This window comes from Triplophysa rosa, linkage group LG18 (genome assembly GCF_024868665.1).
Source record: "Triplophysa rosa linkage group LG18, Trosa_1v2, whole genome shotgun sequence".
NCBI classification, from domain to species: Eukaryota; Metazoa; Chordata; class Actinopteri; order Cypriniformes; family Nemacheilidae; genus Triplophysa; species Triplophysa rosa.
The window spans coordinates 19,930,432-19,943,339 of NC_079907.1; the positions used below are offsets into that span (position 1 = coordinate 19,930,432).

Consider the following 12,908-nt stretch of genomic DNA (forward strand, 5'->3'; position numbering starts at 1 on the left):
AGTTTAATTACATCAAAAGTAACTGTAATTAAATTACAGAAAAATAAGAGTAATCCCTTACTTTACTTTTCAAGGGGAAAGTAATTAAATTACAGTAACTAATTACTTAGTAACTAGTTACACCCAACACGGATTATATTATGTATCAAATTATATAAATATAAACAATAAACAATGTATATCATAATACTTTTTCTAATATCATAATGATACTATTTTGTGATTTTATTGAACATTATTTCACATATTACATGGCTGTGTGTGAGGTAAAACATAATAAATATCTAAAGTAAAATGTCTTTATTCACATATTTGTTCATAGTTCAAAGGTTGATATTCTCTTTAACAGAAATCGCTTCATAAGGACTACAGCAAACTTCCTGGATTAGTGACATCACAAACCCCCAAATTTACATAAAACCTTCACCCGGAACACACGCGCTGAGCAGGAGACCAATCACAGCAGACTATGTCAGCTTGACCAATCAGAGCGTTTCAGGAGAAGGGAGGAGAGGCTTCATAAAACCAGAAATTGTTTCCAAGACTAGAGACAGCGGTGTAGAATACAGGTGAAATATACATTTTTTTTTAAATTGACACATAAACATCTATTGTCGAGTACATAAATAATATAATAAAGACGGACTGAGGAAAAATGGACCCCTTTAAATGTATTGATTCATTTTGCATTGTTGCAAAGCAGCATTACAGTAAGTGCATGTTAGTCAAGGTAGCACAGACAAGTAAAAAAAGGAAAACAGTATAGAAAAAGTTATAGAAGACAGGAAAATGATGAGGTGTGATGTAACTCTCTATGAGTTACACAAGCTAAATCAGGACCCTGAAATGACCGATGTGTGAAATATGGTACAGATGTCCGATCCCCAGACGCACAACATCCACAGTGTGTAAACATTACAGATTTGTTTATTTGCTAATGAAACAAACAGCAAAACAGATAAAGCGAAAGAAGGACTTCGGTCAGCTCAATCGCTTCTGTCCAGCACACCGTGTTGTGTGTTACAACATCTTTTCATTCAATTTCTCTCTTTTGAAAGACTAATCTTCATTCAACATGAACAGTGTGAACAGAGTTATTAGTATGAACGTGGGCAAAAACAACAGAAATCAGGGCAGAGGCAGGCGTGTGTTAGAAAACTGCAGATGTTTCTTTTGGCATGGCAGCAGCTCTTGCACAATCCAGCTGCAACCTGAGGAAAAACACATTCGCAGTGGTGCAGAGGTCAACAGTGCCTAAGAGAACCAAATCCTGCTGTTATGTAAAAACTCCCGTCCAATGAGAGCCACGCTGCAGATGGAATTTGAAGTTTTAGGGTGGGACTATTACATGACCCAGAATGCATTCTGCTATATATAATGAATCTCCCCGAAATCCAGTGCAAAAATCATTTTCAGAAACTGTCATCAAGGTAGGTTCATCATTACTTATTCCAAACAACATGTAACAAACAAATTTGTGAATTTTTCAATTTGAAAATGATGATGCATTTTTGCAGCATGTTGCGGCTCTGCGTAGCTCTCTGCGTGCTGGCCACGTGCTGGGCGCAAGATTGTCTGGTGAGCAACATCCCCGTCAAACAAGACTTTGACAAATACAAGGTAAGTGTTTTTCCTCAAGCCGTGTGTGTTTGGATGAGATCATTGCTTTTGAGTTGCTGTTTTTCATCGTGTTCCATGCTGCAGTTTCAGGGAACATGGTACGCTGTGGCCAAGAAAGACCCCGTTGGACTTTTCCTTCTCGATAACATTGTAGCCACTTACAAAATAGAGGAGGACGGAACCATGACGGCAAGTGCCATCGGCAGAGTCATCATTCTGAAGTGAGTTCAAACAGAAATTGTGTTATGGGCAATTCCAGCGTTATGGACGTGACATTTTGTGTTATGGATGTGACATAAAAATGCTCAGAGAATGAATTTGTTACGATTATATTGAACCATCTGTTTATATTTTACAGAACCCTTGTGATAGAGTCTAAACATCAAAAAATGTCAGTCTATGAAAAAAAATTCTATTTAAAAAAGGGAAATAAACATGCGTTATGGATGTGACAAAAAAAGGACGCGGTTTTTGGGAGACGATAAACTTTGTAGGATTTCTGTAAAATAAAATGCACAATCCTGAAGCAATAATACCCAATGAATGGAGAAGGGATGCCTCTTTATAGAACATAAAATAGTTATTTTATTTTTATAATTATAATAGTTATTATAATTTTCATGTGTCCATTTATGAGGAATATGTAGCGTTATGGAAGTGACGATCCTGAAAATGGCACTAACCTGACTATGAAAAATCATGCACTAAAAATAAAACAAATGCTTTACAAATTTGAAGAGAGATCTCGCGTGGGTATTTGAACCACCAAATGTTCAAATCTGTGCTGTTACCATAGTAAAAACCACTGGTAAAAACTAAATTTTTTCGTGGCTAGGTTGACATTTTCGCGGAATTGCCCTTATGTTTTCATTAGATCCGACTCTCGTGTGATTAACTCTTTTCCCGCTCTGTATGACAGTAACTGGGAGATGTGTGCCAACATGTTTGGTACTTTTGAAGATACTGAAGATCCCGCCAAGTTCAAGCTGAAATACTATGGAGCTGCTGCGTATCTCCAGACCGGATGTAAGTCATGACTTTGAGAAATGCGAAGATAGCACGTGATTGAATGTTGAATAAATAATAGGTTAGATGGTTTCTGTCACAAAGACATCCCAACAGTGGTATCAGCATCTTTACACGGAATTAAAAAGGACTCTTACCAATACATTAATACAAATAGACTGAAGCTGTATTAGTGCCTGGGTCAATAGTCACTTTTTTATTTATTACAAAAGTATTTCACTGCTTGATTCTTGTTGGTTAATGGCTATTCTGAGGTCAAATATATTTTTTGACTATTTTTGGCAACCAGTTTCATACACTACAAGCTTTTTTTACCTTGAGGTATCTTTCCCAATATTTTATTTAAATTAATTAAATTATTTATTTAATTATTCAAACAACCCTACTGTACAGTCTTAAAAATAAAGATATCCTTTTTTGTTAAGCTGCATTGTAAAAAATCCCGTAAGTAATTTTTCAGGTAGCTGGGGTGCCAGTAAAATACTGTAAAATAACAGTTTTATCATTTTTCAATAACAGTCTTTTTCTGTAATTGGACTCTTTTTTTACCATATTTCAAAAATACACTGTAAACAAATCCTGTAAAAAGGCAATTTTCCGGAACAAGGGGTATCAGAAAAATACTGTAAAATAACAGTTTTATCATGTAAAATGACATGTTCTTCTTTTTCTGTAAGGTGACGTTTTTTTTACCGTATTTCAAAAATACATGAAAAATCATAACAGAACCATTCTGTTGCACAAAAGGTTGAAAGAATGAGAGAAAGAAATGCTTCTCTGTAGAACCGTTGACTACAACGTTATTTGACGAACCAAAAATGGTTCTTCTATTGGTGCCCTAGTGAAAGTGAGAAGAACCTTTTATAAAAAATTCTCTAAAAAACGCTGGGTTGTTTTAAAGCGTGGTTGGGTTCAATCTGGACAAACCCAACCATTGGATTAAAGTCACCTAGACATTGTGTTAATTTGGAATTTTCTAGGTTAATTTACTTCCACATTTAACCAACAGCATATTTTTTTTAGTGTGTTCATTTTTCGAGCTTTTAGCAGGTTCATTACCACACAAATAAACCCCTATCGGATGACACACAACCACCTCTTCTGTTCAGTTTCTAGCAATAAAAAACTATGTCTCTTATATATTTGCTGTATTTGACTGTGCGACATGGTGACCGTTTCGCAGATGATGACCACTGGGTCATCGACACCGACTATGAGAACTACGCAGTGCACTACGCCTGCAGAGAGCTGGATTATGATGGAACCTGTCTGGATGGCTATTCTTTCATCTTCTCCCGACACCCTGAAGGCCTCAGACCCGACGATCAGAAGAATGTGACGGCAAGGAAACAGGACGTTTGCCTCCTGGGCAAATACAGACGTGTTGAACACACGGGTAAGACGCTTAAGTCTCATTTATTCATGAACATTCAGACGTTGTTCAATATTCAGAGTATTTGACATGTGTTTTTACTGTTTTTACTTGACAGGCTTCTGTAACACAGCCTGAATCATCACTTCGCAGGAGGGAAACTGAGGATGTATTCTTTGACCTTTTACATGTCTAGTTAATATGTAAATAAGTAAACAGTATATTAAAGATAGCATAATAAATCTGCACACAGCAAATGTGAATATAATTGTTTAAAGCAAAATAAGTGTAACCTTACTTTTTCAAATAAACCTAAATAATCCTAAAACAAAATGTGAATGATTGAATTCAGTGATCCAGAAAATTTCACAAAAAGTTTTCTCGCAGGTTCAACCAATCAACTTCAGAATGAGTGTAATCAGACAACCCCTCACCGACACGCAACTCGCGTGGTTGCAAACATATAACTTAAAAATAACCATCAAGGAATGTTGTGTTCCAATAAAGTTGAAAAGATTTAAGTTAAAAAGGTTTTAAGTTTAAAAAAGGTTATAGTTTGACATTCTAAAAATGTTATTTGACGGTTGCAAAAGTAAAGCCTAAAGAGAACATTTCTAGGATATTAGGCTATTATTTGGTTGTCAAAAAACCCAGAATGGGAACTAAATACTAACATTCTTTTTAGGTTCATTCATACTTGATTGGTGGTCTATAAGTGGTAACTGAGCGCAATAAATACTGTGACACCTGATCGCAAGAATTCATAAATAATGTACGAGGTGGCTACATTGTATGAATTCGCAGGGCTGGGGAGTAACGAAATACATGTAACTTAGTTACGTATTTAAAATGCTAAATTTGAGTAACTATTTCATTACAGTTACTTTTAAATGGGTGGTAATCAAATTACAGTTACATCTGAAAATTATTTTAGACTACCAAAGGGATTACTTGGAATTTTAATGTCATCGATTTCATTTAAACATTAATATAAACTGTAACAGGCAATTAATGTAAACAGCAATTGGTGATTCTCTGACTTCTCTGACAAAAGCATTATAAAAAGTAGTTATGCTCATAAGTTTCATACCCCTTGCCGAATATGCAAAATTGGAATAATTTTAACAAAATAAGAGTGATCTGGGTTCATAGAAATGTCATATATTATTTAGTACTGTCCTGAATAAATGTGATAGTTGTTTGTGAATTTCTTGTTTAGTTCATTTTTAGGCAATTGCGACTTTTTGTGTCACAGTACTGACTTTAACGCATAATTTCGACTTCTTTTCTTAGAATTGTAGACTATAATGTCTAATGAGGCAAAACTGTAAAACTGATGTTGTTTAAAATAACAAGCAGAGGAACGCCAAGTCCTCTGTTTGTTGATCCCTTTGTTTTATGTACCTTATTAGTATTCCAAAGTATTCTTTTAGCCCCTCCCCTAAACCAAACATTACTGGCACTAAAGCCGTACTGAAATGTACGAATAAGATTTAAATGTACGAATTAGCCACCTCGTAAAAATAGTTACGAATTCCATGAGATCGTGTTGGTCACACAATTCCACAATTCCAGCCACATATACAGTATAGTAACTATATAACCCATACACCCCACCACATTTTTTTTAAATATTTGAATTATGTATGAATATATTATAATAAATACTCAAATGTCGCCATAATAAAACTATTTCTAGTAAATTGTATAAACTATATACTATAACAATGTATTATATTTCTAAATAAAGTTTTCTCTTTACTCACTCTTCACCTTATTTTTATTATTCTCTGCACCTTCCTTTAAATATTATTAGCTCTCTCTCTCCTCTGTCTGGTCATTAATCCCAGCTTTAAATAGTGTAATGCCAGAGTTAATTCAAGCCGATCTGGTTTGTAAAGTCAAAACTGACAGATGATAACACTACAGAGGCATAAGAGGATACATACAGACACAAAGTGTTTTTATCATAGGTTTTGTTTTTATTAATTCAAGCAGATGATTCACTGATGTTCATGGTTAACTATCAAGTACAGTGGTCGCGTATACTGTATAGTACTGAACTTCAAAATATAAACATAAGTACTGCATGTTAAAAGAATCCTGCACATAAAGAAAACCAAGACAATAAAATTCACATTAGAATTCATAAATTAAAACATTTTTAAATTCCCCATGTAAACAAATACCTCTACGATTGTTCTAGGAAGGTTTCTTCAAACTTTTGAAATTCAAGAATTCAAAAGTTTGATGCTATTAACACACTTGGAAACAAAATAAAATGACAGAAAATATAAAATACTGAGAGATATCTTTGGAATGGTGACAAGCAAAGCCCTAAAACAGCAGGAATCAAAACAAGCTTGTGAGCGCAGTGAAGGAGGAGTGTGTAGAATCTCTCTGGTGTGTTTGTGAGGGGGGTTCAGCTGAAGCAGAGGTCGAGGTGAGCGAGGAGCTCTCTGTACTGGTTGGCGGGGTAGGAAGCACAACAGACAGGACACTCCAGAAAGCTCTCGTTCATTAAGCTCTGGACTTTAGATGGAGATGTGGCTTGATCTTGAATAGTCAATCTCTCAAAATCCATCCTGTTACAAGAGCTGGGCTCGGAGAATCGAGACTCTCGTTGCTGTTTCTGAAACACAACATCCAAACATACGCATCAATACACGTGACTCACAACAAGCGTCCCGGCGATATTCAGTGAGAACATCTCAGAACTCACTGAAGACTCCAGTCGTGTAATCTGGTCTCTGGCCTTACGAAGCTCCTTCAAAACTTTGTGGAGCTGATGTTGCAAAGTTTGACGCTCCAGTTTTTCACTTTCAGATTCTTTGGCCGACAAATGGATCTGCAGGAATAAACGTGGAGAGACGTGCTGGATGTTTCGTTCACAACTTTATCATCTGTAACATGATGATGATGATGTGAATACCTGCTGTTCAAGGACAGAGATCCTCTTCTTCTCTTCCTGCTGCCTCACCAAAGACTTCTGCAAGACATTCACCTTAAAAAAATAAAATCATGCTACTTAGAAAGGCAGTTCACACAATGAAAACTCATCCTTGAGTTATATTACAGTAGGTTTGATTGAGGAACGAATCAAGATTATCAGTAAACAGAAAGGTTTGAATGAAATGGTTCACAATTTATATATATATATATATGTATATATATATACAGTATATATATATATATATATATATTTTTTTTTAATAATGTTACATTTTTTTGTTTTAATGTTTGTGCTTAACTTAAGAAAATTTCCCTTTTGGGTAAACTTCATTTAATCTATTGCTTTCAAGATTCTTGAAAATGTTTTCTTTTGTGTTGCATAAAAACAATATCAGCATCAAGGTGTGTGGTGTCATGAGGGTAAACAAATAAGCAATGAAAATGTCTTACTTCAGGGTGTCCTGGTCAGTGTTGGGTGTAACTAGTTACTAAGTAATTAGTTACTGTAATTTAATTACTTTCCCCTTGAAAAAGTAAAGTAAGGGATTTCTCTTATTTTTCTGTAATTTAATTACAGATACTTCTGATGTAATTAAACTAAATACTTTGTGTAATATGTGTGTGAAATAGTGGAATTGACATCAAAATTCAAAGTCTAACTTTAAAATCCATGCTTTAATGTATAATTCTCACATTTGTAATACTTTGGTCAGTTAATAATAATACTACTTTATGTAGTTTAATATTATTTATTTGAATGAATTAAAAGAGCCGTTTCATGTCTGTCCTTGAATCACTTAACTAATCAAGGTTGATGTAGGATACAGAAAGTAATTAGTAATAAGTAACTAAATACTTTTTGGAGAGAGTAATTTGTAGAGTAATCTAATTACACTATTGAATATGTAATTAGTAACTAGTAATTCATTACTTTTTCAGAGTAACTTACCCAACACTGGTCCTGGTGTATTTACAGGGATAGTTCACCCCACAAAAATATTCTGTCATCATTTACTCACCTCCGATTTGTTTTAAATCTGTATAAATATCTTTGTTCTGATGAACACAGAGAAAGATATTTGGAAGAATGCTAACAACCGAAAAGTTCTTGGACCCCATTGGCTACCATAGTAGGAAAAATTACTTTATAATATTTTTGTTCTGTTGAACACAAAAGAAGATATTTTGAAGAATGTAGGACAGCAAACAGTTCTGGGGCACTTTTGACTACCATTGTCATTTTTCCTGCTATGGTAGTCAATGGTGGCCAAGAACTGTTTGGTTACAAGCACTCTCTGCTTTCATCAGAACAAAGAAATTTAAAGTGAGTAAATGATGACAGAATTTTCATTTTTGCGTGAACTATCCCTTTGAACTGCTGAAAAGACATCATTTGCATAACAGTACCTGTTGCAGTAGCTCGGACACTCTCCTCCTCTCCTCCTCTAGTCTGGTATTGACCGTCTCCAGCTCACATTGAAGTCGGGCGGATCGTTCAGCAGAACACCTCCTCTCCTCTAACAGAGCCTCTCTGCTGTTCTTCCTCTCCTCCTGCAGCTGCTCACGGGCCTCCGCCGCTTCCCTGCTCCTCTCCTCATACTTCACTCTCAGATCATTGAGTTCTGCCTGGATCCGGCTGGCCCGGGCCTGTTCGGCCTCCAGCAGCTGCCCCGACTCTCCTGTGTGTATGAGACACCACTTCGATATGTAGACCAACTACATGCAATCAAGACTTTCAAAACCTGACGTGACCGATCTCATGATTTTAACAATTCACATCAAGACTTTTCTACCATTTGAATTGGCTTCTTTGTGCTCTTGCTGGAGCGCTTCATTCAGCTGAGTCTCCAGCTGCCGGGTCCTGGCCATAATCCCCTGAACGTAGGCCTCCCGCTGCTGGTCATAAATCAGCCAGCTCTGGTTCTTCTCCAGAGCCTGAACTCAACAAAAGAGTGTGAGAAAGAGAGGAACATCAGTCAGCAGGCCGCATCAAGAACGTCGAACTGAAATCCTGACCACTCGCATCCATCTACTGAACTTACATCCCTCAAATGCTCCTGAACCGCTGCCTGCTCACCAGAGGGACCCTGAACAATGATGGAGAAACATCATGAACCACACATAGAAAAACACACACACCGATCAGACTTACAATGAAATGTAATGACAATGTTTCCTTAATATTGTCATTAAGGAACAAACACTTCATAAAATAAATAATGCACTCGACTCCGTACTGCATATTGCAAATATAGCAACGGTGTGTCCATAACGTCTCTCGTGAGCCAAACATAAATGAATCAGCGCAATAATAATTCCTTGCAGAGTTTGTCGTGGTTACATACCAGTCAGACAACTTCTCAAAGTAAATAAATGTGCTTGATCAAACATTGCCACCTAGTGTGTGAACTTAACACTGCACCCATTTGCCTGAAGATCATCAACACATCTGAATTTTGTAATAGCTGCCATATAGAATTCAGGTATAATGCACACATTATAGTCAATTTACATCATTTTGAGCTTGAAAGCTATATTTGTACTCCAGTTTTAATATAAGGGAAAAAAAGACTAGGTATGTCATAATCAGTGTTGGGCAAATTACTCTGAAAAAGTAATTAATTACTAGTTACTAATTACATATTCAATAGTGTAATATTCAACTGTTCAGACTAGAGCCACTATTGCACACACATATATTACACAAAGTATTTAGTTTAATTACATCAGAAGTCAGAGTAATCCCTTACTTTACTTTTTCATGGGAAAAGTAATAAAATTACAGATACTAAATACTTAGTAACTAGTTACACCCAACACTGGACAATATCAGATGTTCACAAAATTAGAATTGTGGTCCAAATAATTCACAATAATTAAAATTGTGTGACATCCATTAATATGTTTTAATAAATGTTTTTTATTTGATAAACGCTTTCAAAATATTTGTAAAATCGCATTAATAATAGTTTGTTCTGCATCAAGGAGTGCAGAACAGTACTCTACTCTCAGCCAGTCTTGTCTCATTGTTCCAAGGTTACGACAGCGAGCAGGATGCAGTTCATGCCCAGACCTGATGGTAGAGTGGAGAATGGGAAGCGGCGACCTGACAAGAGCTGAGATGATAGAGCTGGATAAAGAAGGACGCGGTCACCTGACACGTCTTCACTACAAAATTTCAAATGCTATTAGATTATTAATGGTAATCTTAAATCTATCATTTACCTTATTAGTAAGTTTATTTATTTTTATTTAGCCTTGTTGTGCAAGCTCTGTGGAGCTTGTGCAGAGGCAGCAGCTTTTGCCAGAGGGGAACTGGAATCCCCTGGTTGGGCCTGGGTTCTCCTGAGGTTTTTTTTTCTCGATTGGAGTTTTGGGTTCCTTGCCACCATTTGCATACTGTTTTTTGCACTATTTGCCTGGCCGGGGGGCTGCTTTAGAATTTTAAAGTTTTAATTAATATTGCATATAGGAATTTATATAATTTATTTATAATTTATAGTTTAATATTTGACCTGTGTTTCTCTCTCCTTTATCTTAAATGTGTGCTTTCACTGTGCGTGCTTCTGTGTGTGTGTGTGCGCGTCTGTGTGTGCGTGCGCATCTGCGCATCCGTGTGTGTGTCTATGTCTATGTGTGTTAGTACGTGTGCATATTGTGTGTGTGGAGTGTTTTGTATGTGGGTATGTCTGTCTTCTGTGTTTTCACCTTTTTCTTGTTTTTACAGGTATAACTTAAATTGTTTTACTTATAGTCAATATGTCTCATGTACAGCTGCTTTGTAACAATGAAAATTGTAAAAAGCGCTATATAAATAAAGTTGAGTCGAGTAACTATTACGGCTCTTAAGGCAAAAATTGGTGCATTACGTATTGCTATAGTATCATGTGTGTCATATTGGAACGCTGTCAGTAATCACAGTTAGTAATATTATGGTCATTGTCAAAACCAGTATATTGAAATACCCCTAGCCAAGACATCCATCAAAATGTGTGTCATCAAAGAAACATCAAAAAGGTTTAAAGTAACATGATAGGCGAGCAAATAATGACTTTCACTTTTGGTTAAAGCGAGGGTCTAAAGTCAACGCCCTACCTTTTGTTTCTCGAGTTCTTCACACCTCTGAGATACAGCACAACACTTGTTTTTCAGGTCTTCTGTCTCTTTTGACAGGGCCTGAAACTGGCTCTCTCTCTGCTGAGCCTCCTGTTGTTTCTGCAGGAGTTTGTCCTGCAGTGAGGACACCACGTCCCCGTGTGCGGCCCGCAGCTGTTCTCTCAGACTGGACATCTCCTGATCTTTCCCCAGCAGCTGCTGAGAGTTCTTCTCTCTCAGCGTCTCCAGGGCTAAAATCCTCTGTGATAACACGATAGAAAATCACTAGAAAGTCAGAAATCTGTTTGCATTAGTGATAACAGAAGCAGACAAAATCAGGGACTGACTATTCTATTTCTGCACTTACTAGGTTAATCGTGCACATTAAATGTTTTAATGCATCATTTTTCATTCTCAATTTTCTTTGTTTTTCAAAGGCAATTATCATTATTATTCTGATGACGTATTAGATCTCGTTTTGAATATGAATATCACCTCCAGCAGTTTGGCTCTGTCAGGATCTGAATGTTTTCCATTTCTCTTCGTTTGCTCTAAACTCCTCTTCAGCTGCTCATTCTCTCTCTTCAGCTTCTCCATCTCCATCTCTGCTGACTTCGAGCTGCTGCTGCTTTTAAAGCCCAGTTTATTCACAAGAGCCTCTTTGGCTCCATTCGCTGCCATATCTGGAATGAATTCTGAGGAGAAATCAACCATAACAATAACCACAGAGCAAATAAACGCTAAACACTGAACATTTACACCAAATCAAACGCAGTGAAGGATCGTTTGAGAATGTTAATAAATGCAAAGAGAACCAATTAAACAAAATACCGACTTACGATGAGAAAATTGTCAATGCGTGAAGAAGAAACGGTCACGTCTCACTTCCGCAACACTGAAGACAAGTTTAAAAGCTGCGCGTCCTGCGTCACATCCGTTGACGGCGCGATCAGTTTTCAAAACATAAATTCTTCAACATCAAAATAAAGGTTTTAGAGACGTCTTAAGGAATTTAAATCATATAAGATAATACAATATGAAAATAATGTAACAGCATATAAGTAATTAAAATACACAACTTAATAAATATTTATATATTTAAAAGAATGAAATCGAATGAACCAGTCACACATTCATTTAAATAACGTCACTAACGTCTCAAAAAGAAAACGTTTGTCATAAAGTGAGAAAAAAGATCTCCCCAGAACACAAAGAAAACCTATGGAAGGCCGTTTCCGCCACGTGATAAAAAAAATCAGATCTCTAAAAAGTCATAATTATGAGATAAAAAGTCAAAATTATGAGATAAAAAGTCAAAATTATGAGATAAAAAGTCATAATTATGAGATAAAAAGTCAAAATTATGAGATAAAAAGTCATAATTATGAGATAAAAAGTCAAAATTATGAGATAAAAAGTCAAAATTATGACTTAACGTGCACATGCGCAGTGCAGCCAGGACACCGCACGCTGGTGACATCCGCTGGTTAGAATGGTGTAAATGCAACTCAGTGGTTTTACAAACCAATTGCGATTGGTTATATATATATTTTAGTTATTTGTTTTCAGTTTTCAGTATTTTTTTAAGCTTCCAGTGCAGACATCCAAATGCATCAGCAGACACATAATAATAAAACAGAGTACAAAATATATAAAAATATAAATAAAATACAACTGTAAATAGACAGTTGTACAGAAGTAATATACTGTATGTAAAATAGATTGGAAATTTGCGAATATTCAAATTTATTAAAAGCAATATGTCCAGATGCTCTAGTACTCCTTCTGAAGCACCGGCCAGAGGGCAACAGTTCAAAGATGTTGTGTCCAGGGTGTATCAAGT

General features: G+C 36.1%; 2 protein-coding genes across 2 annotated transcripts; one reads left to right on the top strand and one right to left on the bottom strand.

Moving 5' to 3' along the window:
- Positions 1–1,301: 1,301 nt before the first annotated feature.
- rbp4 (retinol binding protein 4, plasma) lies at positions 1,302–5,779 on the top strand. Its single transcript, XM_057359308.1, has 6 exons — positions 1,302–1,430; positions 1,518–1,620; positions 1,705–1,841; positions 2,540–2,646; positions 3,830–4,042; positions 4,137–5,779. Exons 1-6 carry the CDS (start codon positions 1,378–1,380, stop codon positions 4,154–4,156), a joined length of 633 nt encoding a protein of 210 aa, XP_057215291.1. The 5' UTR covers positions 1,302–1,377; the 3' UTR covers positions 4,157–5,779.
- Positions 5,780–5,993: 214 nt separating this feature from the next.
- cep55l (centrosomal protein 55 like) lies at positions 5,994–11,993 on the bottom strand. The gene is made up of 9 exons (XM_057358651.1): positions 11,905–11,993; positions 11,561–11,760; positions 11,066–11,326; positions 9,013–9,057; positions 8,764–8,905; positions 8,378–8,649; positions 6,951–7,022; positions 6,741–6,866; positions 5,994–6,650 (listed from the first exon to the last, which is right to left on the bottom strand). Exons 2-9 carry the CDS (start codon positions 11,744–11,746, stop codon positions 6,441–6,443), a joined length of 1,314 nt encoding a protein of 437 aa, XP_057214634.1. The 5' UTR covers positions 11,747–11,760; positions 11,905–11,993; the 3' UTR covers positions 5,994–6,440.
- Between the last annotated feature and the right edge of the window lie 915 nt (positions 11,994–12,908).